Raw genomic sequence first — 26,468 nt, forward strand, 5'->3', positions numbered from 1 at the left:
GAGAAGATGACTCCTACTGCAGAGCCTGGGGACAGGAGGTTCTCAGTAAACATTTCTCATTTTCAAGTGTGGCCAGTCTTGCTGCATATCTTTATGAAATTTCTTTACTTCTATTGTTTCTCGTTTTGTTACTTTCTGATTTTCTTTGTCCTGTTCCATCTTAAGTCTACTTTTGAATTCTTCTGTCCCTGTCTGCTCACTCAGCTCTCTATTCCCTCTTCATGGTACTGGGCCTTCTGCTTGTCTTATTCTACACAGACCTTGCTCTCTTAATTAACCTTGAGCTTCTTCTCCTCCCTTGACTCATATTGGTTGCAGAATAGAAGAGCTTTTTAATATAACTCTCAGGAAACTTTTCTGCAAAAATGTCCTCCTCATAGATCTGTCCCCACAGTGTTTTCCCCCTTCTTGTTTTGCCTGCACACCACAGGCTATTCTGAAACAGCATAGTCACAGTTTCAGGGTATTTATGCATAATCTCTTAATTGAGTACTAATATGTGTTTATAGCAAAAAGCATAATGCTTTACAATTTACAAAGCATGTTACATTCAGCATTTTCACTTTAATATCAAAGCAACATGTGGCTAAAAGATACCAGTTTTAGAAAAAATATTTCACAAAGTTAAACCAAAAATTAGTTCTTCTTTTGACTGAATTCACTGAGTTTTTACTGGTAAGAAAAGTTACACAAAAGGACTATCAGATGGATTCTAGTCTTGGTTTTGAAACTGACAGTGTGTGAACATTTCTTTATTATGTTATACATTATATTTTCTTTGGAAAGTGATAATGAAACCTATCACCTCATGTGTGTTTATGTTCTATCACTTTAATAGTATTTGGGTACTGACAAAATACTGTATTTTCCTTCAAATCTTTACCTCCACTCATTAAATTTATTTTTCTTATCTTCAGGTAACTAAATGTGAATTGATTACATTTTAAAGACACCATTCTTTGGCATATGAGCCAGGATCAAGAGTAAGACTAGTGATGGAAAGGTAGTTAAATCAAAGGAATTTCAGAATATGTTTTAGGTTGCAATTTCAAGAGGTAAAATTAAGTAAGAGTCAACAGCGCAGAATCTCTCCTGCCAGCAGTAGCCTTAGTCTTTGTGTTGGTATCCTTTAAATATCCAAATTTTGTTTCCCCAGTATATAAGTCCTCTAACCCAAAGGCTGATCTGGACCGGATATTTGAATTTTTCCTCTTGTTCTATTCTGAAACTTATTTTTATCCTCCATTGCCTCCTAACCCCTCACTACTGCTATATTTGTGGCATTTCATGGCTTGTTCTTTTTTTGGAAGAATAGGCTACAGACCTGAATTAAGGCCCCCTAGAAGAAGTACTCTTTGGTTCTTTAGAAGCCCAAGGACAGGGGAGGGTTGTACAACTATTCCTGTGATCTCATTTCCTGAACTCTAATATTAGTTTTGCAAACAACTAAATTCCCAAACAATTAATGAGATTTAGTTAAAGGAAGTAATCATGTATAATTAATGAATTCGTGAATTATTTAAGCACTCTGAACTTCTGTTCATTTTAAATAGCATTCACTCACAAAAATTGGTGTTACTGAGAAGGAAAATGTTTTGTCATCAAATTGTCCAAGCAGACTTCCTTCGAGCATGTTAACTTGTATTGTTTATATTAATAAGCTATTACTATGACACTAACCAGCTATTTTCTTACTCTTAAGACAAACCTGCTCCTATTTCAGTTTTTTGATCATTTTATAGAAAGGCAGAATCTTTGTGTGAGACCCAGTAGAACCTTTATCATAAAATGCAAAATCCAAAGATGAGGCCAGATGTAAGGGAAAAGTGAGGTTTAAAAAGGAATTTTAGACTTATTTTAATTTTTCATTGAACAGGAATCTGGGTGAGAACTTACCAAAAATAATTGAATAATCCTTGAGGGTTTATTATGCAGGGCCAGTGCTAGGTGCTAAATTATCCTAAAGAAAAACAAAACACTGGCCCTGTCCTCAGATGGGGAAGTTAAAAATGCATACAACTAGCTAGAAAAAAGAAGATTGTTAAAAACTGACTCCAAATGAGTCCAGATTACAAAGAAAAAATTCTGGGATAGATAAATGCAGCATAGCTGATCAGAGTCCTATAAGAATATTGAAAAACTTTTGTTTGAATTTCAGTTTGCCTCATGCATCCATTTATTGCACATTATTTTTTAAAACTACAATAAAAGAAATGTACATAATTATAGTTAATGAGATATTTCCTGTCCACAGATTTCCATTTGTATATCACCTATAAATAGCTGTCATGTATGCTCAAAATAAAAACTGCTATTATACATGGAATTTGAAAGAACTCTCTTAAAGGCAATGCAGATTTCAAAAAAACATATAAAACTCTGACCTTAACAGACAACTTAATTAATCCAAAGATCACTGTTACTTGGTGTTTTCAAAAAGAATTTTAAAGAAACTGTAAGTCTTACTGAAGTGACTTTGCTGGCTTTCTTTTTGGTATTTATAATTTTTAATTACGTGTTGGATCACTTTTAAAGGTGTTGATACCAGTTGGGAAATTTAAAGTAGATGCATCCATTTTTTGATCTACTAATAAAAAGGAAAAGCTAAATGTGGATTGAAAGATGAAAATTTTAGAAGTGAAATATGATATGCTCTGTTGCTTATATATTCTAAAATATTTTGAGAGAAATTTGGAGAATTCTTTCTACACAGGATTATAGAAGTTGATTTAAATCTCATTAGAGGAAATTGTAGTTGTTAGCTCTGCACTAATGACCAGTAAATCAGGAGTTTAATGTATAGTTTAGAATTTCCAGTTTTGTTTCTTTCATTTGCTTTTATCATAAGATGCACAATCTAAAGATGGGACCAGAGGTAAAGGGAAAAATGAGGTTTAAAGAAGATTTCTTAACTTATTTTAATTTTCATCAAACAAGAATCTAGGTGAGAATTTAACCAAAATAATTGAACAAACCTTGAGAGTTTGAGATTTTTTGTTTGAATTTCAGTCTGCCTGAATCTGTGTTTCTTAATCTGTGTTATAAATTACTTTTCACCTTTTCACAACTGATGGCTTTCAAACTGTATCCATACCATCTCATGCCTTTCCATTGGCTCTTAATTGTATTATACTTTTAAATGGGGAAAAACAAAGTGAAAAGAATTCATATTAGTGGTTTCTGCTGACTCCAATATAATTATGGTATTAGTAACTATGCAATTTTCAGTGTTTAACTTAATTTTGGTAAAACATTTACACTAATTATTATATTATCCTATTAAATTTCTCCAAGTCCTTATGAATGTCCTCACTTAATGCTTGAATAAGCTGTGCATTGGAAAGCTCTGGGTGAAATAATTCACATAGACCGTGATGTAAATAGTTTCCCCTAGAGTTATGCAAACAACAGCATCTACCAGTCACAATAAATAAGCATTTGACATTGGTTAAAAGTAATAACTGAAGAGTTATGTAGTGGATTTGTCTGATTTTATAGGAGTCTACTTTATTAGTCTGCAAAGTAAAAAGCCTATTAGAATACATACATCTCCCTGAAACTTCATACCTTAAAATATATAAAGCTTCTCCATCTAATAAAATATAAGTAATTTATTCAATCAATCACTCTATATAAGTTTTTGAAAATATGGCCTAATTGATTAAATTCTGTTTTAAGCTGGTAAATAGTTTGAAGTAATAGGAATCTGGAGTATGTCACAGGAACTTAATGTTTTTCACAAACTTTTCACAACTGATGGCTTTCAAACTGTATCCATACCATCTCATGCCTTTCAATACATACATACATACACACACACACACACACACACACACACACACACATGTACACTTATGGACACACAACAAAATTGGGAAATTATAAACATATGAATGCAATTTTTTTTACAGAAGAATTCAATACAGTAAAAATAATTATTCCATTTCTATATTGTTAGGAAGTGACTTCTTTTACTTATACTCTATTAGAAAAGTAAGCAGGCAGGTTTTTTGTTTGTTTGTTTGTTTGGGGAATTCTAGAGGTAGTTCCATATTTATTGTGATAGCCACAGTGATTGTTCTTTTCTCTAAAACTTTGACTCTGATACCTACATGGGCAGACCTTAGTTGAAATCAGGATATAGAGCTGGTCTGCTTGCCTTCCTGTGTTTAGACACTTGATCTTCCAGGGCATAGTTCCCTAATTTTACCCTGTGACTGCCCGAGGGCCTAATTTTGATAAGATGCTCGGATTTTCCTTGAAGTACACTTATCTTTTGAAAATCTGTCTCTTTTTTTCTCAGCAAAACTTGTTTGTTCTGTGTTATACTCTCTTTTAGACCCTCTCAACAATGTATTCTTGTAAAGGAGACCTATTAACAACCTATAGTGAGTTATTCTTCCAGTGCACACCATGCTCTCAGTTTCATTCTCTCCTGTTTTGTACTCCAGGAACTTGACTTCTGCAGACTGTATCTCTCTAGTTTCCTTGATAGGCAGGAAGTTTTGTGTAGGTTTTGCCAATGGGAGGCACTGGCAGGAAATTGAAAGGCAGGAGAGAGGGGCTTTCATTTTTCTTCCCTGTTCTTTCTTTGCACAGTGTGAGTCTCTGCCAGTAGCTGTGCTGTCAAGATTACAGCTCTCCCTAGGCAGCCTCTCCTCCATAACTGTGGCTCACATTGGGCTCCAGTAAAACCATTTCTTCCTCCTGTTCCTTAGCCCTAGTGTGCCAACAACTTCCTGTTGTTACCAGAGTTAGGGTCCTTGATCAGCCTTTGTTTTCTTAACCTCAATCCAACTGTTCCCAGAAGTTCACCACACATTTTCCTATGCTCCTCTGGACCTTATGAATTCTTTAATAGAATTTCAGTTTGGCTTTTATTGAAATTAGTTGATGGTGAGTCTGTCTGCCCTATTAAATAGTGAGGGTGCAAATATGTCTTATTAATTTCAGAATACCAGTACATAGCAGAATATCTGCATGTAGGTGAAGTTCAGTCCATATTTGTTAAATGTATGAATAGAGTAATATGACTATTTGCTCTCTCATTTTTCTTTTTGAAAAGTCCCACAACCATTCTAATGGTGTTTTCATTATTTCTTGCAGTGTTTTCAGGACTCATTACAGCTTTTCTCATTCTCTTCACATAAAGCCTAGGGAAAACATACCCTACTGTTATTACTGAATATTCCACGTAAACCTTAGTATTACGGAGAATCACAGCAACTGATCAAAAAAATAAATGAGATGAAATGTACTCATTTTGGGTTTACCTAAGCCAGATTCACCATTTATGTACATTGCTTGAAAGGGAAAAAATAATAATAATCTCATTTATTTTTGTGCTTTCTCCCTCTCTGCCAATCTCCATTTGGTGCCCTATTGTCTCACAAGATGCATATTTTGAATTAAGAGTTTAGAACAGAAGATCCATCTGCTTTGAATGAATATTAAATTATCATAGGCTTTGTATAAGGAGAATTTTCCTTGTATTTTGTACTGATTCCCCCCCTTTGAGTAAGAAAGACTTAGAGCAATAATTTTTATCTTCTACATATCCTTGGACTTGAAAGGTTGCAGTTATCAAGTCATTTAATAGGCTTAGAAACCTTTGAGTGGCAGGTGCTGAATAGAAATAAGAAAGGTTTTATTTATTCTCATTATCTTATAAAATGCAGTACTTATTAAGTCTAATTAAACATGGAATGTCAGAACTTGATATTTTGAGTTTACTGGGTTTCATAAGAAAAGAGCATATTCTAAATTACACATTGAAGAGATATACTTTGCAATCAATTGAGTTCATTAAGTAAATGCACATGTTATTTTAATGCATAATATTATAGATAATATGCAACTGACATATCTGTAGTTTTCTTTTGAATATTCATGAGTGAGCAAATTTCAGTCAGCCTTTAAGTAATGTAATTTAGGCAAACAAGTTGTATTCTTTTCCAGCAAGCTCCAAAAAGTTTAAAATCAATTAGCTGGTAGGTATATATTATGTAGTCAAATTTGTTAATAAAATCTGAATAACAAAATCAGTTGAAGGCTGGATCTTTAAAATATATGCATGGTTTCCAATATTTTAATGTGTAGCTTTAAATAATCAGTTATTCTTTCAGTGAAGATGAAAGTTGGGTTCTACTGTAGGTATTAGCATTGTACAATAATATATTGAAAGTAATAAAAATGTGGCTAGTTTCTATGTTGGCAATTATTATTGGTAAGTTGATGCTTTTAAGGAAAATTGGGTAATATAAATTCCAAAGAGTGAAAGAATTACTTCTAATTTATGTAATAGAATTAAATGGAAATGCACATATTCACTTCGTAAAATCTATGACTGAAATAAAAAGTTGCCTTTAGTAAACATGGGGAAGAAAGGGTCAGAATCTGTTTGCATCAGATGATCACTTCCACTGAAGTAATTATCTTGGACTGATCAGATAATCACTTCCTTGAAGTAATTATCTTAGGGTAGATCTAGATGTTATTGAGAACTGAAACATCTACAATATTGTGCACCCTTCAAAGAAAATAATACAAAATTATAAAAGTGAAAGTCAGTTTTGAATCTTAGAAGGGGCCTAAGGCAGAGAAAGATCCTGAAGATTAGGCTTCATTAACCTCAAGGTAAACCTTTCCTTTGTTTAAGTGAAATGGGTAGTGTGAAATACTCCCTTCAAAATAAGCAAACAATTTTTGTTGGGTAAATAAATGTTTCCATGAATTGTAAATATTTTAAAAGTTTAAGAAAGAAATTATTTGATACTTTATGCACTTTTATTAAAACATGTTTTCCCACTGATGTTGTGTTTTAAATATCTATAACATTGGTTGTAAACAAGGCAGGCCCAGATTAAATCATCTCAGCATCCTCATGTTAACTCATATTTACACATGAATAGTAATAATAAATTGTAAAACATAAAGCTTGCATTTACTAAAATTAAAATAGCTTCTTTCTAATTTTCTGTTTTAAAAGTCTGAAATTATGTATAAAAATGAACCTTCTTCATATTGTGTTGCCAGTGATTTGTTGCCAAACTATGTGCTGCCTAATATGTTGTAAGTAGGGCATCATCTCTCAGGCAAATAATTGTCCGTAAGTCTGACTTTTGACATTTCTTTTTCAGAATCTTATTCTAACTTGCTATCACTTTTTTAAAAAAATATTTATTTTAAATTTTTTTAGCTTTAAGTGCACACGATATCTTTATATTACATTTATTTATGTGGTGCTGAGGATCAAACTCAGTGCCTCAAGCATGCTAGGCAAGCACTCTACCACTGAGCCACAATCCCAGCCTGCTATTGCTTTTTTTTTGTACCTTATTTTACTCTCTCAAACAGCAAGATGCTAATTTACATTTACATATACCTTATGGTAGGCTGGATTTAGGTTTATAGACATTCAAACATCTAGAAAGGTGTGAGAACACATGAAATACTATTGTGAAATGATTTGAGTACCTTGAAGCTATTTTTCCTAATAAAACATCAATATATGTATTTTTTTTTTATTCCAAAGCAATATGCCAATTTCAAGGAAGAACCTACTTTGAAGGAGAACGAAATACAGTCTATTCCTCTTCTGGGGTGTGTGTTCTCTATGAGTGTAAGGTAAGGAGATCCACTAGTCTTTCAGAATTGTTTCAATTATATAATATAGTGTTTCTTTAAAAGCTCACCCTTGTAATAACATGTGTTAGTCAGCTTCTCATTATTGTGACCAAAATATCTGACAAGAACAGCTTAGATGAGAAAAGTCTTTTTTTGGCTCATGGTTTCAGAGGATTCTAGTTGGTTAACTCCATTTCTTTGGGTCTGAGATGAGGCAGACCATCATGGCAGGATGGTATGGCAAGGGAAATCTGCTCAACTTATGACAGCCAGGAAGCAGAAAGAATGGACTGGTGATAAGACAACCCTTCCAGGGCATGTTCTCAGAGACCTACTTCTTCCACCTAGGTCTCACCTCCCAGTAGTCCACTTAGCTTTCAATGGGTTAATCTACTGATGAAGTTTAGACCCCTTATGATCTAATCATTACCTAAAAGCCCTAACTCTGAACCTTGCTTCATCAGGGATCAGACTTCAACATACGAGCTTTTGGGAGACATTCTACATCCAAACCATAGTATCCTATCTTCAAATTATAGTGTAAAAAGAAAATTCAAAATATCAATTATATTTATTTTTGGTACCAGAGATTGAACCCAGAGTTACTTTAACACTGAGCCACATCCCAAACTCTTTATATATATATATATATATGTTTATTTTGAGACAGGGGCTTGATAAGTTCTTTAGGACCTTGCTAAATTTTTGAGGCTGGCTTTGAACTTGTGATCCTCCTGCCTCAGCCTCCTGAGCCACTGGGATTATTGTTTTTTTCAAATAAAGTCATTCCCATTGTCTTTTTAAAATATATATTAATAGTAATAAATATTCTTCATAATAAATAAAAATACTATTCTGCTAAATTAAGGCTTTATGAAGTTGTCTTATATTTTACAAATGCAAATCAAGTCCTTATTTTTTGTTGTGAAGAAAATGTAGTTTTGTGTCTGTTGGGATTTTCACTCAGGTAAGAAATATCACTCAATTCAATTAAAAACAAAACATGAAGGTACCTAAAAAATTTAACTGTTATAAGGACATGAGATTGATATTGATGTTAATGTCCTGACAGGAGTAGTTAAAATTATGTAAAGGGGAATTTCCTACAATTTTTTTTCAATTTTGGTCTCTTGAAATATGTTTTTGAAGCCAATGTATTTCTCTTGAACTTTGTTCCTTGACCTACTATCTTAAAGCTAAATATAAAAAATGAACCTTTCTCATGTAGTGTAGACAGTGATTTGTTGTGACCCTAAGTGCAAACCATCATATATCGGGCATGTAATTGGCTGGGGGTCTGCTTTGTGCCATTCCTTTTTCAGAGTCTTATTTGGACTTAATATTGTTGACTTTTCATATATGCTTTTTATAAACTACAATGTTATATTTCTTGAACAAAATATTATATCTCAAGTCATTTTCAGTCAGAAGAAAACTACCTACAAATGAGGTATCTGCTTTAGGGTTACATTACATTCATCCTTTAATTTTCTTCTTGTACATGGATTTGGGGGATGATTTAGCATGTAGAGATTATGTAGGGAATAAAATAAATGATTTTCTTTTCTGGCACCTATGATACACTGTAATCACCTGTATGATTATTAAGAGTTGGAAGAAGGAAAATCCTAAAAATTTTGTCAGGATAAATCAAACCTGAATGAAGATCCACTTTATGCATCTTAATTTGAAAATCTTTTGAGATAGGAAAGGAAGAGATGTGAAGAAGCAGAACTGTGACAGATTTCATTTCTATAACATGAAAGCTGTGGTTTCTTCATGTCCATTATAAAGCACTAAAGCTGCCTCTTTTGGTTTTAAATCGGCTTTCCTATGATGTTGGTTACATCTTAAAGATAACAGAACTGAGGCATAGAAACATTAAAATGAATTACTAAGTCTGTATTTCAAGATGGAATTTTCTCTATCAGCATCTCTACACTAATGCTGTTTCAAGTGGAGTGAGTCCATCCCACTATAGATATAAGGATTGGAAAAGTTAGAGATCTAGTAACTCCAAAATGAGAAAGAGAATCAGAGAAGTAGTTACTTCAAGGAGGTAGAAAACTTTTGTCAGCTGCTTTTTAATGGTAATCTCTAACTTTTAAACATTAGTTCTAAATTTAAGAATCTTGAGAGCATTTGAAATTTTTCTTCTTCAATGTGTGTGTGTAAATCTTTTCATTTGACCAGAATTTATTGTATAATAGTGATAATTGTGGTATAGAAATTTCCTCGGATAGGTGCTTATTTGATTTTAAATGTGCTATAAATTTACTTGAATTTTAGTTGCCCATATATAGGCAACACAGCAGGTACTGTGTTAGCTTTGCATCAATGTGATCAAAAACACTGAGAACAACTTAGAGGAGAGAAAGTTTATTTTGACTCATAGTTTCAGGGCTTCAGTCTATGATTACTAATTCCATTGCACTGGGCCTGAGAATGAGGCAGAACACCATGGTAGAAGGGTATGACAGAGGAAAACAATCCAGAATGTGGCAACCAGGAAGAAAAGTGTAAGTAGGGAGGGGAAGAAGGAGAGGGGGAGACAGGAAGGAAGGGGGAAGGAATTAATGGGCTGAGGAAGAACAACTTCTCCAGGGCAGTTCCCAATGCCACCTCCTCTAGCATGCCCCACCCATCAGTCCATTCAAAGTAGGGTGATTCGATTAGATCATAACTATCATAATCTAATCATTTTACCTCTGAATATCCCTGTATTAACTGGAACTTTGGGGGCTTCTCATATCCAAAATGTAACAGGTGCTCAATAAATATTAAATGAATGTTATCTTCTATTTGTTCAAATAAAAGCACCATTTTCTACTCTCAGAACACTGTGCTATTCAATAGAAATATGATCCAAGTCACAAATACAATTTTTATTGACCTAAATTTTCTATATTTAACTCATATCTAAAACATTATAATTGCAACATGAGATCAATATAAAAATTATGAATGAAATATTTTATATTCCTTTGTCTTATTCCATCTTCAAAATCTTGTGTGTTTTTTACAGTTATAGTAGTCAAGACTCACATGTAGCTTATGGCTATTGATTGGACAGCACAACTTTATTAGATCATCATAAGCTTTTGACATTATTGACTAAATTCTTGACATTAAGAATTTCATTGTTTTGTGTTTTTTCCTCCCCTTCAGACCCTCTTAGCTCCTGTATTTACAATTTTAGATAATTGACAGATCTCTTATGCTTCCCCATTTTCTGGGCTGTCAACTTCAGTTCCTGTTTGTTCTTTTATTATCAGTTTGTGGCCTTGAAAATATGTAATAGGGATGATTTTAATAATAACACAGAACAACACTGTGGTTTACAATTACCAGAACCCTTATTACTGTCAAAGCGAATACTGACTAGCATTCGACTCCATAGTATGTACATGTCTTCTTCTACCTTTTTAATAACAGACTAGGATTTGGAGAAAGTCCTTTGCATAAATAATTCAGGAAAATGCAGATATTGAAGTGTGCACTTATTCCATGAAAATAGTACTTACAGAAATGGTACCTAAAACTTCAAGCTATTGAGCAATAATTAAAATGCAAGGCTGCAAGTTCTAAGAGTTAGTAATGCAATGGTAAGCATAATACAATTGTTAATGATCCTTGTTCTTAAGAGATTGGAGACTGACAGTATAGAAGCCAAATGTTTGCTTTTAGGACAGGACTATTACAGTTGGTCAGAAAAGTAGTTTCTATTTTGGCTTCTCCTTGAGAAGGATTTAATTTGTTTTGTTTTCTAGAACTCTAATTTTATGTCAATGTATTCTTTCATTCAAGAAAATGTTTTGAGTGCCAACAATGTGCCAGAAAATATACTGGAAATTCATTTATGAGAAACATTAATTCCTGTCTTCATATTCCTTATAGTTTTGTGAGAGAGCACTGACATTCCTTACTGGAATCATCTGTGACAATATCTGTGGGACAAAACTTTATAAGAAAACTTTGCGATGACAGTGTTGAAGAAGCTCAGTTTTATTTGCTTTTTTTTTTTTTTTTGTAGAGTAAACCATTGATATAACTCAAACTGTATCTTTGCCACAGTTGTTATTGGATTTGCACATGTGTTGTAAAACTAACAAAATGATTCAGGAATATCCCAGGCCTCTGGCAAATTAAAGTCATGGCTGCAGTGTGCTGTGCTATGATTCCTAGAGCTGCTTGTCCATTCTGAAGGCTTTCCAGTTGACATTTAATATTATTTCTGGAGTGGAGCCATGACCTATTTAGAGGTTCTCAGGATGAAAATTTCACCGGCATGTTAAAAGAGCCTTCTGAGGTGCTGAATCTGTGATCGTCTTAGTTAAGTATTAATTATGAAATTCAAGGTGTTTCTTTTCTGTTGTCTAATAGGACCAGACCATGAAACTTGTTGAGAGTTCAGGCTGTCCAACTTTGGATTGTCCAGAGTCACATCAGATTACCTTGTCTCACAGCTGCTGCAAAGTTTGTAAAGGTGGGACTTTTTTTTTTTTTTAAATAAAGTAAGACATGCAGAAGAATCAATGGAACAGGAAGATATTATGTTAACTGATATAAGTCAGGGACACAAAGACAAATGTCACATGTTTGCACTTACATGAAGAACCTGAAAAGTTGATCTCAAAGAATTAGAAAACACAATGGTGGTTATCAGAGCCTAGGAAGTGTGTGAGGGAGGGTGGAATGGAAAGAGGATGGTTAATGGGTATATGAGTGCTGTTGGATTAGAGGAACAAATTCTATTGTTTTATAGAACAATAGGATGACTATGGTTGACAACAATGGATTAAATATTTCAAAAGACAATTAAATATTTCAAAAGAGCTATAGATGATATATGTGTGAAGTGATAGATAAATGCCAATTTTTCTAATATGCTTGTTTTAGTCAATCTTTTAACCTCTGTGACTCACAGACCTGACAAAAACAATTTTAGAAGAGGAAAAGTTTATTTGCGGGTTCATAGTATCAGAGGTCTCAATCCATAAACAGTAGGCTCCATTCCTTGGGGCTCAAGGTGAGGCCGAATATTATGGCAGAAGAATATGGTAGGGAGAAGCAGCTCACATGATGATCAGAAAGCAGAGAGAGACTCACTCTCCAGATACTCTCCCAAAGGCACACCTCCAATGCCCCAGCTCCTCCAGCCACACCCTACCCACCTTTAGTTACAGTTAATTTGATCCTGTCATAGGATTAATTCACTGATTGGGTTAAGGCTATCATACCCAATCATTTCTCCTCTGAGCCTTCTTGCATTGTCTCACATATGAGCTTTTGGGGGATACCTCATATCTAGACTCTAGCAGTAATCATTACACATTGTATCCATCTGCTGAAACGTCACACTTCTCCTTTTAAATGTAGACAATTATTATGAATCTGTTAAAAATGTATTTAAAATGTATGTATAATCGTCATTATAGGAGTGTAGTACAATCAATATGAAATACAAATGTTTATAAACAAATTATTACCAAAAACTAATAGTATTTTCCTAAATTCTTTTTATATTTCATATACAGTAGGTAGTCATGGCATACTTGCTGAAGTGAATCAGAATCATGATTGTCCTAGGCATTTCTACTAAGTGTCTTTACCAGTCTGAAGCTCTGAATTTCTAAATGTGTGTGCTAGTCTGAATTAGCACAACCTTGCTTTTGAAAGTTATATAACAATGTTGAATTAATTATCTTGTTGACATTTACTATTGCCTGACAATTATTTTTTTTCATTTTTTTTTATTTGTGTTCAGTTTGTTTCTGTAATTGGCCTCATACTTTCCATATGACAGCTTCAATTCCATTCTTCACTCAGAGGCTTTTAAACTACTGAGAAGACAGAGACTATCATCAGATATGTATTGCTGGTTGTGCTGCTTCTGAGATGTCAGGCCTAGAATGTAAAAGTAGAAGGGACTTAGGGTTGTAGTCCAATATAAGACAACACCAAAATTCAAACTATTAAGAAACATAAAGGGTTGACTCAGGAGGCAGGGAGTTCCCTTCATTAAAGATTCTTAAATTTGGCATCTTATTATAGATTCAAGTAGTGAACTAAGCACTAATTACATGAAAACTCTTTAAAATCCATGCCAATCACAAAATCGTATGCATCATTCTGTATTATGTTGAAATTATGTATTTGTGAATCTGTCTCCCATAGCACACTATGTACTCTGGGGCAGCTGGATCATTATATGGATTTCTATAACTTAATACCTTGTATGACACCTGGGATGTAGTTGGTGCTCATGATAGATGTAGTTCAAACTGCAAACAGCCTGTTCCAAATAAACTAGTACAGCTTGTTTGAATAATTACTTTTATGCAGATACAAAGCATATAGGTTCACTAGAAAAAAGTAAAACCAAGAAATTTTATAGTACTTGTAATATTTTGTTTGTTTTAGTCTAATATATGAAGAGTAGATATAAAATCACCCACCCCCATTTTTAGCAATGTGATGCACTTTGTTTTTGTTTTATTTTTAAACCACTTTTCCATTTATTCAGTGAAAAATTTTAAGTTACTGTTCTGCATTAGGATCTTTGAGAATTACAAAGTGATTTAAGACTTGGTCTGCCCTTCAAGGAGTTTCTAGGGTAGCTCTTAGGATCTGAGGCACACTTCCAAAATGAGTAACTGTCAAGTAAAAATATAATGAGGGCTATTAGAGTTTTCATGCTTATAATGCCTGAACCAGTGCCTTGCACATTTAAAACAGAACAAACAAAGAATGGTCATTTCAGACATTTGATCTGGGACTCCCAATTTTCAACTTGACTAGAGTGTGTGGCAGCCAAAGGTAAGCTATAGCAGTGATTCTCAAATTTGCATATGCCTACTGATAACTTAGAAATCTTATTAAAATATAGATCCTGATTCACTAAGTCAGGCCTGATAATCTGCAGTTCTAATATTCTGCCTGGTGATGCAGATGCTAATGTTAAGCAGAATCTCTCTTTGAGTACTTACCTATTGCTGCATAACAAACTGCCCCTAAATTCAGTGACTTAAAACATCACTTATTTTATTAATAGATCTTAATATTGTATGTCAGGAATTCAAACGGGGGTTGGTTCTACTGCTCCATGTGATGTTAAAAGGGGTCACTCTGTGCTGTTTACTTGGTAACTGGGTAGACCTGGGAGGTTCAAGATAGTCTACTCTATGCTGAGCATCTTGGTAATATATGGGAAGCAGTATATAGCCAGAATTGCTTCCTTCTACACGTGATCTTAGTAATTTTCCCTGGGTTCTCGCTGGCAGGATTGTAGTTAGACTTCTTAAATGGTAGCTTGGGACTTCTAAGGATGAAGTCTAGAACTGGCACATATTCCATTGGTCAAAGCATTTATGGGCCAGCCCATATTCAAGAGAAGTTTAAATAGACTCCACCATAGATGGAAAGAGTGGTTAAAAAAAAATGAGGGGCTGGGGCTGTAGCTTAGTGGTAAAGCTCTTGCCTCACATGTGTGAGGCAGTGAGTTCTGTCCTCATAAAAAAATAAAAATAAAGATACTATGTGTTCATCTACAACTCAATAAAAACTAAAAAATAAAAACAAAACAAATGTAATCTAGGTTAAAAAAATGAGACCATAGTTACTTTTTAGAAGTGTCTCGGTGCTACACAGAGATTAGATACATGAATAGCATTAAAGTTAGCTAAGGTTGAGTAGGGTAAAGTTTTATTAAAAAACTAAGATTGGTGTCTTGAAAAATTGTGCTCTATATATTTAATATAAAATGAATTGCATTCTGCCATCATATATAACAAATCAGAATAAATAAAAATAAATTTTTTAAAAAAGAAAGGAAACAAAGAAAGTTAAGAAGATGAGCAGGTACAAAGATTGAAAAAAAAAGAAAGGAACCTAAGATAGGGCCTTTCAGGTGCCAAGAGAAGCTCTTTGCACATCCATTTCCTTTTTAAAGGAGCCCAATATATTACAAAAAGCAAACTAAGAATGGAAAAATTTGTTAAGTAAATTGTGATATATTCAAGTTGTTTGCAGTTTTAAAAATTAGTGTCTGCATAGTCCACTTAAAAATAGAATGACAAAACATACTGTGACATGTCCCTACTGCCAGAGATTCTAAAATAATTGATATGAGAAGGGATCTTGGTATCACATCCTTTAAAATTCCATGATAAATTATTTTTTTTCTGCATCCAGGATTGTGAACTCCTGCCTTAGATAATCCTCAAATGAAAATTGAACAAGTTGGTCCTTCCTGGTACATTTAATACCATTTATAATAAAGATTGCATCTGTTTCTGTCTTCAAATATGCAGAATACATAAACAAGTTCTTCTGGCATTTTATGACTTTCAAACTAAAAAAAGAGTCCAGTTCTTAAGTCTTAAATTTTGAGTCAACTCCTACACATAAGTTGTGACAAATTTATTCTTAATAAAATTGGTCTCCTGTTTCTATTCCTGTTTGCCTAATGCTAAAGATGCTGTGTTCATATCTAAAAGAGTAAATTGTTCAAAAATAGTTAGTGAATATTCCCTGAGGTCAGAGCATGAGATGAAAGTGTTGACCTTTCTACCAGAGGCTTGGTCAGTGGTCAGAAACCAAGCTGTGTACTGAAATAAGGCTCCAAATTGCTAGGCACTAGCTGAGTCCCTCCAAGACTGTTTTCTAGGTACCCTGCAGCTGGCTATCTTCTGCTGTAACAGGTCAGAAGAAATGAGGCAAGAAAGTTTTTTTCTCTTTTTTTATATTTGAGAGCCCTTTCAAGGAAGCTTATAACAAATTACAAAATAGAGATTCAGTGATACAGAGAGGACTCTTAGAATCAGAAATAATATATATAGCTTTATATCTGTATTCCTCCCTTTCACCTTCTTCTACCTTAGCACTCCCATTCTCTGGTTTTAGGACTAAGTCCTGTTCACTACATGTCTCACTTTAATTTATTATTTACTTCAATATACCTAGTAATTATAAGAGAGCATCTTCATGGAGAAGGCTGAGTTGGTATACATGGTTCTCCTTCCTTTCTGCACAATGCAGTTTCCCCATTATTTAATTATCACCTTTATTCTTGATATCTGTATATTACTAATAACATTATTTTTAGGTTGACTGCCAACTCATTTAAAAAATTTTAGTTTCATTATTAAGTAATGGTATCTATGAAATAATGCAGTTATTTGCCAGATTTATGCATTTTTATATGAATTAAAAGAAATCCATTACTAAGAATATTTCCTTTTCATGTTCATCTATGTACATGAGTTACACTTTGGAAAACACTAGGATAATACATTATCATGCAAACAACATGTAAATATGTTAGTATTCTTTTTTAATACTTTTATTTCATTTATTTATTTTTATGTGGTGCTGAGGATCGAACCCAGGGCCTCACTCGTGCTAGGGGTGCGCTCTACCCTTGAGCCACAACCCCAGCCCTGTTAGCCAGATAAATAAATAAATACAGAATAGTTGAACTCTAATAAGCAGAGGATAAATTGGCTTCAGGTGAAGGGATCTTGATTTAGATCACAAATCCTGCCCCTTTGTCTAGATGTATATCTGTTTGTCTCCTTTGAGTTGACTGATTTCAGGCTATATGTGTTCTCAGATAGATCCTTGACATTCTTGTGCTGATGTCATTATGGTACTCAGGTATATAGAAGAATAGTTGGATAAAAGTCCAAGAACTGAGTTTCATGGTTTTCATTAGCTTGAACTAAACAAATTATTCTATCTAAGCCAGTGGAATGCATTGATTGATTTAGCTTTATGACTGATGTAGCTTTAAATGGGTAGAGCCCATTTTCCTTTAAGCACCTGGGCTGACTTAGGTTTGAATGGTTCATCCAAAGTATAACTAGGTTTCTCCCCCTTCCCAACACAAAAATAAGGAATAGATGCCTATCGACAAAACCAACAATACTCACCGTGAAATTATTGTAATCTCCTTCTCCTGATAATATGTTACTGTTATGCATACCATCACCTTTTGTGTACAACCTTCACCTTTTCTCCAATTATATAGAGATATATATTAATATTTGTTAGAAAAGTCTATATTTAATAGAAGAAAACAGAACTTTATGGGCATTTGTAAATCTCACATAGGGAATAGAAAACTTGGTATCCTTGAGTTTAAAATCCCAAAGAAAAAATTTTTAAAGGCTAGATATGTTAGATAAGTGGTCCATGCCTTTGTCTATGGAAAATATTTGATTTTTTTCCTATGCCATGAATCTTGATGTATTTGGTTTTAGCTTATTAGTATTACTCTAATCGCTTTAGTTATTAACAAATACTAGATTATTATGCTTATATAGATGATCTCATTTGAACCTGACATTTTTACAAGGTAGATATCATCCCAATTTACAAGTGAGAAAAACTGAAGTCTTATAAAGGTTAATTAACTTGCACAGCTAGTAATTTATACAGCCAGTTTAAGAGGTGGATTGGATTTAAACTCAGGTTTGCAAACTCCAAAAGTAAAGCACATATGAATAAAGATGCAAACATGAAGATAATAGACTATATCTTTTCAAACTGTACTTTGAATTTTGGAAGATATTCCATGTAGAAACATTCTACCTCCTTTAATTGATTCTAAATTTCCATCCATTAATAGTAGCCTTTTGACCCTGGCATTTTTTATCCAAGTGGTAAAATACTCAATGCATTCAATCAATTTTAAGAATAAATCAAAAAAGCTATCTGACATTGTTTATAATAAATCAAAATTTGATTGAATGAAATTTTTAGTTTTTAAGTCTCTGAGTTAATGAAAAGCCATCTAACTTTTACCTAAAACAGTGAAAGTAAAATCACATTGTCACCTTACAGTTGGGAAATTTTTGGAGCAATTAAACACTGTATGATGTGTGTATGCATTTCGTTAGAAGCTGAAATAAGTTGTTTCAACATTACTGAGGCAGGAATGAAAATGAATTGTAATAGATGTGGATATCAGGTAGCATAGAAAATATTGGGTATATTTTTTTAAATAGAAGAGAGAAGTCAGCAAAATGAAAAGTTGAGAGATAGTTGTAAAAAGTATAAACTTAAGAAAGAAAAATAAAAATGTAACATAAATGATACACTCACAGGTCTTTAAATGTTATTTCAAATGTTATAGGTAGAATGGCACAGAATTTTAGCACTGTGTTAGAACTTGATACATCCTCTGTGTTTCTTAAAGTGTGGGACATTTTTAAAATTAACTTTATTTTAATTTAAAATAAATATCAAGTGATAATTTGAAGCTTTTAAATTTTAGTTTAGTAATGTGCTGAGCTATTGAGATAGATATTGAAGAGGGCTTTTTATCTGAAATTATTTTCCCTCAGGCATTGCATAAAGACAATATAATACATTTTAAGAAATATGGTCTCAATTTAGCTATTTTAAAAAGAAGGAAATAAAAAAACCCTAAGAGAAACTGTTTTTTACATTTATTTCCTCCTCTTAAGAATTTTACTCCTAAATATTCAACCTTAATCCTGAGAATTTAGATTATGAAGAATCTTGTCAAGATAAGTTAAGTTGCCAAATGATTTAAATGCTGTTATTTACCATATTTTTGTGGTCTTCATACAACTATGTCTTGTTTTTGTTGAAATCATTAAACTCTTTGGTTTTTACTATTTCTTTTTAATGGTATTATTATGTTTTTGGAATATGACCCTTCTTTGTTGTACCAGTAGTATTTTACTATATGCATTTCATGGGAGGGGTCATATTTTAATTCTGGGGTAATATTCAAAATAATATTGCCAGGCAATCAGAATGGACTTCATATTGATCACAATTTAGAACTCACATTTTCAGATTTTCTCAAGTAAAAGTTTTTGGGTTTTTTTTGGCCATGCATATATGAGTTTATTCTAAGCTACATGAAATACACTATTCTTGTCCTCTTTTATACATTTGCTGAAATAGTAATCTATTAGACAATGAAAACTAGGTAGATAACTTATGCATTAGGCAATTTAAAATTTTGTTGAATGACGTATAATCATGTAATTTCCATTAAATATGAATTCTAGTGTTCAAGCTTTTCATTTCAGACTCTTAGATGTTCCTTGAACATGGGGTTCAGACAGGAGAAAGAAATCCTGAGAAATTGCACATGATTGGTGTCACTGTTTATAAAAGTTCCATTTTTCTTTTCTCTTATAAAGACTCTGGGATCTTTGAAATCCCTGTAATTCATAAAAATTTTCTTCGTCTTTTGGGCGGCCATACTTTACCTTGCAGATCTCCAGAGAAAATTAGATTAAAGTGATGTAATTTGCATTTTTAACACATTTCAGAATTTTTTTAAAAGAAGCTAAGCTGTCTGTTTCGTTTCATAAATATACAATGGGCACATTTCATCTGGCTTGTTCAGTATTAACCACAGATACTGGTGATGCTCATATTATTTTCTCATTGCTCTATCATCTTTATTGTAATGTTTTCCATTTTGGACTGAAATACTATTTCTTTGTTTCAGGTATATGGAGAGCTATAATTAGATATTAGAGACTGGGTAGCACTTATATTGTCAAAAAACAAGAAAGATGTGGAATTAGCTGAAGTATGAAATAATTGGGTTAAACATAAATCAGAGTTTTTGATACTTATAGCGTGATGTCTAATAAACTTTGATAAAGATATTAATTTTTAAAAAGTAATTGAGGGAAAAATTTGAAAGAAAATATGAAGGAGATGAAAACTATTTGTTTTATCATAGTTTTATTTATTTTAATAGATTTTTTTCTTACAGGTTATGACTTTTGTTCTGAGAGGCATAACTGCATGGAGAATTCTGTCTGCAGAAATCTGAATGACAGGGCCGTGTGCAGCTGTCGAGATGGTTTTAGGGCTCTTCGGGAGGACAATGCCTACTGTGAAGGTAATCCTTATAATGATGTGTAGCTCAGCTGTATAAATTTCCTAGGATTACTGCATGCAAAATTTATTAATTTCCCAGGTTGTCAAGTTGATGGGCCCATTAAAAGCAGTGAATTTAATTTGAAGCATATTAATCAGCTAAAAATAATTATCTTTCAAATTAAAGTTTTTCAGCTATCTGCTATATGTCAGACTAATAAGTTAATATGGCTGGTTCTTGAATTAGAATAATATTTCCACTGTGAAATAGCCTTATTTTTTTCATAATTAGATATTCAGATAGTTCACATATTGACATGATTACTGTGGCTTGCAGTTAGAATTGTAGTCAGTTTTTTTCCAGACAATGTTGTGTAACAAAGGCAATCAATTAACAGGAAGATAGAATGTCTACTGTTATTTAGTTTGCTTCGATAAGTTACTTCAGAGGTTGTATTCATGCTCTGTGCTATTTAGTAAATAGCTCTGATGGAGTATATCATTTTCTGGTTACTTTAAAAAATTTAACTAGTATCCAAGATAGTTTATTCTCTCATGGAAACAGTACAGATATGGTCAATGAACTTGTGACTTTTACTGTTCCAGAAGACCCACAAAGTCATGTAGTAATTTATCCCTTCCTTGAGGCATACATTTAAATCATTCCTATTAATTGTGTGACAAGCCACTGGATCCTGCAAGTATGAATACTATTTGGTGGTATTTGGGGTGTTTTGAAAGGTTTGGATGTGTCTAGACTTACCTCTTCCAAAAACCAAGCATATACCATAGGTTCTTGGAGGTAGTGAACCTCCAGTAAACATGAAGCCTTTGTTTATCTACAGGAAGATTTGTTGGCCTTTGGGAGACCAGCTTGTATTGTTTCCTGACTGAAATAGATTTTCCTCTGTCTTATAAATTGCTATTCATTTTTAAAGTTGACCTGTAGATCAAAGTGTTTATTTTAGTGGGTTTGATTCTGTCCTAAAAGGACCATTCCATTTTCACTGAAAGGAGGACATAGACTTTCTCCTCCATTTATGATGCCAATTTATTTAGTATTCCTCATTTTAAAAGATTTTTGTATAAAAAAATGAACCTTACCTAATGATTTTTATTCTTACATAATTTAGAGGTGAACTTCTTACTAAAAATGTATTTTCATTATAATATTTGATATCTCATATATATAAGCTTCATTGATATTGTTAATGTGTTTATGAAACCACATTATACATATTCAAATAAGTGCTTTTGAATCTTACTTTTATGATAATTATTTTTATCTTAAATTACTTCTTTTTTTGTTACTGTTGAGTATGTTCACTTTTATAATACCTATTTATAATACCTACTATGTACCAAGTAGTTTTCTAGGCATAGATCAGTAACTGGTGAGCAAGACTAATAAGTTCCTGTCTATAGTCCTAGCAACTAATGAGGCTGAAGTAGGATGATTATAAGTTCAAGGTTAGCCTCAGCAAATTAGCAAGACTGTGTCTCATAATAAAAAATAAAAATGCTGGGGGTGGGGTAGCTCAGTTGTGAAGCACCCCTGACTCAATCCCCAGGACCAAATAATTATTATTAATATTATTATTCATCCCTGTGTACAGGAGGCTTGCATTCTAGGGGAGAAACAGATAAGAGAACCCATAGAAATAGAGAATAAAATTGGAAGTAGTGAAAAGTAATAGGAATAAAATTTAAAAAGGTAATATGCTAGGTATTTTTTTAGTACCTACTTTATGCACTGGGATTAATTTAGACTGTATGGTCAGCTTTTGGGGAGAGGGATCAAGTGAGGGTGGTGATTTATCTTAGACTTGATGATAAGGAGGTAGCCACAGAAGAATCTGGGACAAGCCATTCAAACCAGAAGGAATAGCAAGTGGAAAGGCCCTAAGTGGGAACAGCCTTGAAATATTCTAGAAACTGAAAGGGCAGTGTGATAAAGAAGTTAATTTATAAGATTCAGATGGAGAATTAGGCTGAGACCAGGCTTATAAGGGAGGCTTATAAGGATTTCAGTTTTGTTTCAAGCAGAGGAATGACTTGCTTTTAATTGTCTGAGAAAGGGTACCTCTGACTATGGAAGTGAACTGTAGGGCTGAGTTTTTGGGGGAGAACAAAAGTGTAAACAGGAAGGCCAGTCGGAAAGCTATAGGAGTTGTGCAGGCAAAGATGGTGCTACACAATTAGGAAAGTAAGAGAGAAGGAGAAGAGGAGGTACATATTTACTTACGGGTAGTTTATTGCAGTGGAAAATTAAATCCAAGGTTGGGAGTATGATCAATGTATTGCTAATTTTGCTATTTATTGAGACTGAAGGATTTTTAAGGAAAGAGGCTAGATTTAGATTATATTCTTTATCAGTGCAACCTGTTAAAATTGGTTTAATCATAAAGATTTAGTCACTCAGTTGTTATGTGCATGTTCAGGTATAGATAAATTGGCAGCTGTTTTCCAATTTTAATGTATCATACTAAAAAATATTTCCATCTGTATGCTTATTATTATTTGTCATTTAAGTATATAATCTTCACAAGTTAAGAAAATGGTGGAAAGACTCATTGGGTTATTATAGAACTTTTGAATTGCCATATATAAGGACTTCTAATATTATTGATTTGTTTTTTTCATACCACAATACACAGGTTTTGAAGTATTCTTATGAAATTTGGTTCTCTCTCTCTCTCTCTCTCTCTCTCTCTCTCTCTCTCTCTCTCTCTCTCTCTCTCTCTCTCTCTCTTGTGGGAGGTTATTGGAGACTGAACTCAGGGGCACTTGGTCACTGAGCCACATCTCCAGCCCCATTTTGTATTTTATTTAGAGACAGAGTCCTACTGAGTTGCTTAGAACCTCACCATTGCTGAGCCTGGCTTTGAACTACGTGATTCTCCTGGGATTACAGGCATGTGCCATCCTAATTGTTGCTAATCTTGAGAGTATTTTTGACTTCTTAGAAGTAATACCTTTTTTAAAGTACTTAGGCAATGTTATATGTTACTTATTAACCTTTTCCCATATAGAGCTCTGGTTCTGTAAAAAATTAGACTTGTTATCAGACATGAAAAAAAAGCAAGTGACAGTTTGTAAGTAATGTAAATTTTGTTTGCTAAATCTTTTGGGTTGCTTTAATGACACAGTATAATTGAGACTATTGATTTTTACTATGGTTTGGTTGATCAGGGTTGTATAGCATTGGTAAATGCTGAAGTTCATTTATTTGTTTGACAAATATTTATTGAGTACCTACTTTGTACAGAGCTGATGCTAGGGATAAAGTAGAAAATGGAAATGTACATGACTGATACTCCTCTCAAGTCAGAAAAATAGAAAATAAATTAATCATTACATTAAAGAATATTTAATTGTGAATGTGGCAAGTACCTGGAAAGGAAAATAGATTAACAGGGGATCTGATTTGGGTGGGGGGATTTTTGCTTCAAAAAAGAGCTTATTTCTGAAAATAAGATTTGGTCACTCAAATCTGCAGGATATAGGTGGGTAAAATGGGATGCAGGAATACTGAATGGAAGGTAAAAATCATCTAGCCTTAGAAAGAATGATAGGAAAGAAGGGAATCTCCTAGGTATAGAAATAATCATATCTAAAGACTTCTGGATAGAAAGAGTACATTCTGCGAACTGAAGGAATGCCAATAACTGAAGGCAGAGAGGAAGGGGAGGTGCCTCATGGGATCTAAGATGGGAAGCAAGGCCTTGAAGGTCACACTAAAGAGTGAAGTTTTCACAATGAAAATAAGGGAAACTATGCCTGTAATCCCAGTGGCTAGGGAAACTGAGGCAGGAGGAGTATAAGTTCAAAGCCAGCCTCAGCAATTTAGCGAGGACCTAAGTAACTCAGTGAGATCCTGTCTGTAAATAAAATACAAAAAAGGGCTGAGGATATTGCTCAGTGGTTAAGTGGCCCTGGATTCACTATTCAGTACGCCCCCCTACTCCACAAAAAAGAATAATGAAGCTAAAGAAAGGTTTTAAGTGGAGAAATGTCATGATCACATGTGTGTTTTAAATAGATCACTTTAGCTGCAGGATGTATGTGGGTAAAATGGGATGCAGGAAAACTAGTGCATGATAGACAGTGGTGACTTGCCTTAAAAATAGATGTGGAGTTGTGGATGCATTTGAGAGCATTTTTGAGATAAAACTAACTAACTCTAATGATTTAACTCCTGCTTTTAGAGAATGAGAGAGGTTTGGAGGTGGATTCCCTGGTTTCTAGCCTAAAGAAAACAGCAAATGTCAATGCTGTTCACGTAAGGAATAGATTGGGTAGAAAAAAAAATGATGTTGATGTGCAGAAGCTTTTTGATCTGAGGCTATCCCACTTATCGATTCTTGGTTTTATATCTTAAGCTTTAGGAATGGTATTGAGGAAGTCAGTGCCTGTGATCATATGTTGGAGTGTTGACCCTATGATTTCTGCTAGCAGTTACATTGTTTCTGGTCTAATTCCTAGATCTTTGATCCACTTTGAGTTGATTTTTGTGCAGGGTGGTAGAGAAGGATCTAGTTTCATTCTTCTACCTATGGATATCCAATTTTCCCAGCATCATTTGTTAGAAAGGCTGTATTTTTTCCAACATATGTTTTTGGCACCTTTTTCAAGGATCAGATGACTGTGTCTGTTTTATGGCTGTGTGTCTTCTATTTTATTCCATTGGTCTTCATGATTTTATGCAAGTACTGTGATAATCAGTTTTTCATTAATATGACCAGAATACCCCACAAGAACCATTTAGAGAAGGAAAAGTTTATTTTGACTCACCATTTCAGAGGTGCAGTCTATGGTCAGTCAATTCCACATCACTTGGGTTGAAGTGAGGCAGAACTTTATGACCAGAGGGTGCATCAGAATGAAACTGCTCAGATGAAAATGGCCAGAAAGAAGAGAGAGGAGAAATGACTGCAGGGAAAATGCAGTATTTCTTTGCTTATTCTGGGCCTTTTATTCCATATTTTACAGGATTATTTTGGCTATTTCTATGAAGAATGGCATTGGTATTTTGAAAGAAATCATATTGAATCTTTAGATTGCTTTTGGTATATATCCATTTCAACATTATCAGTTCTGCCTATCTAAGAATATTGGAGGTCTTTCTATCTTCGAAGGTTTTCATTGTTTTATGATTTTCATTGTAGACATCTTCCACTTCATTGATTAGACATACTCTCAATTATTTTATTTTTGAAACTATTGTGAATGGAACTATTTTCCTGATTTCTCAGCAGATTCATTATTGGAGTTTAAGAGCTATTGACTTTTATATGTTGATTTTGTTTTTTGTTACTTTGTTGAATTGGTTCCTCAGCAGTAGAAGTCTTCTAGTGGAGATTTTGGGGACTTCTAAATATAGGATCATATCATCAGCAAGCAGAAATAATTTGGCTTCTTCTTTTCCTATTTGTATCATTTTACTTTATTTATCTTGCCAGATTTCTCTATAATGAAAAGGAGTTGTCAGAGTGGACATCTTATCTTGTTCCTGATTTCAGAGGAAATGCTTTTGGTTTTTCTCCAGTATGATGTTGGCTTTAGGTTTTTTTTGTATATAATTTTTATAATTTTGAAATAGTTCATTATATCCCTACTTTCTATAGTGTTTTTAATATGAATGGATGCTGGATTTTGTCAAAAGTTTTTTATGCATCTTTGACATGATCATGTGATTTTGTTATTAGTTCTTCTTAGGTGAAGAATTGCATTTATTGATTTATGTATATTGAACCAACCTTGCATCCTTGGAATGAAACTGTCTTGGCCATGTAATCTTCTTAATATGTTTTTTAATGTGAATTGCTAACATTTTATTAATGATTCTTGTGTTTATGTTTATCAGAGTTATTAGTCTATAGTTTTCTTTTCTTGATGTGTCTTTTTCTGGGTTTGGTATCAGGATGATACTGGCTTCCTAGGTTAAATTTGGGAGTGTTCTCTCA

The 26,468-nt window shown here is 33.4% G+C and overlaps 1 protein-coding gene across 2 annotated transcripts in view; it reads left to right on the plus strand.

Moving 5' to 3' along the window:
• The window catches only part of Nell2 (neural EGFL like 2), a 360,268-nt gene that overhangs the window by 156,425 nt on the left and 177,375 nt on the right, over positions 1-26,468 (plus strand). For both annotated transcript variants that reach the window (XM_078014849.1, XM_078014850.1), the window contains exons 11-13: positions 7,535-7,626; positions 12,010-12,112; positions 20,396-20,524. In XM_078014849.1, coding sequence (XP_077870975.1) covers positions 7,535-7,626; positions 12,010-12,112; positions 20,396-20,524 — 324 coding nt within the window. The remainder of the gene's footprint in view (positions 1-7,534; positions 7,627-12,009; positions 12,113-20,395; positions 20,525-26,468) is intronic.

This window comes from Ictidomys tridecemlineatus, chromosome 6, assembly GCF_052094955.1.
Source record: "Ictidomys tridecemlineatus isolate mIctTri1 chromosome 6, mIctTri1.hap1, whole genome shotgun sequence".
Taxonomy (NCBI): Eukaryota; Metazoa; Chordata; class Mammalia; order Rodentia; family Sciuridae; genus Ictidomys; species Ictidomys tridecemlineatus.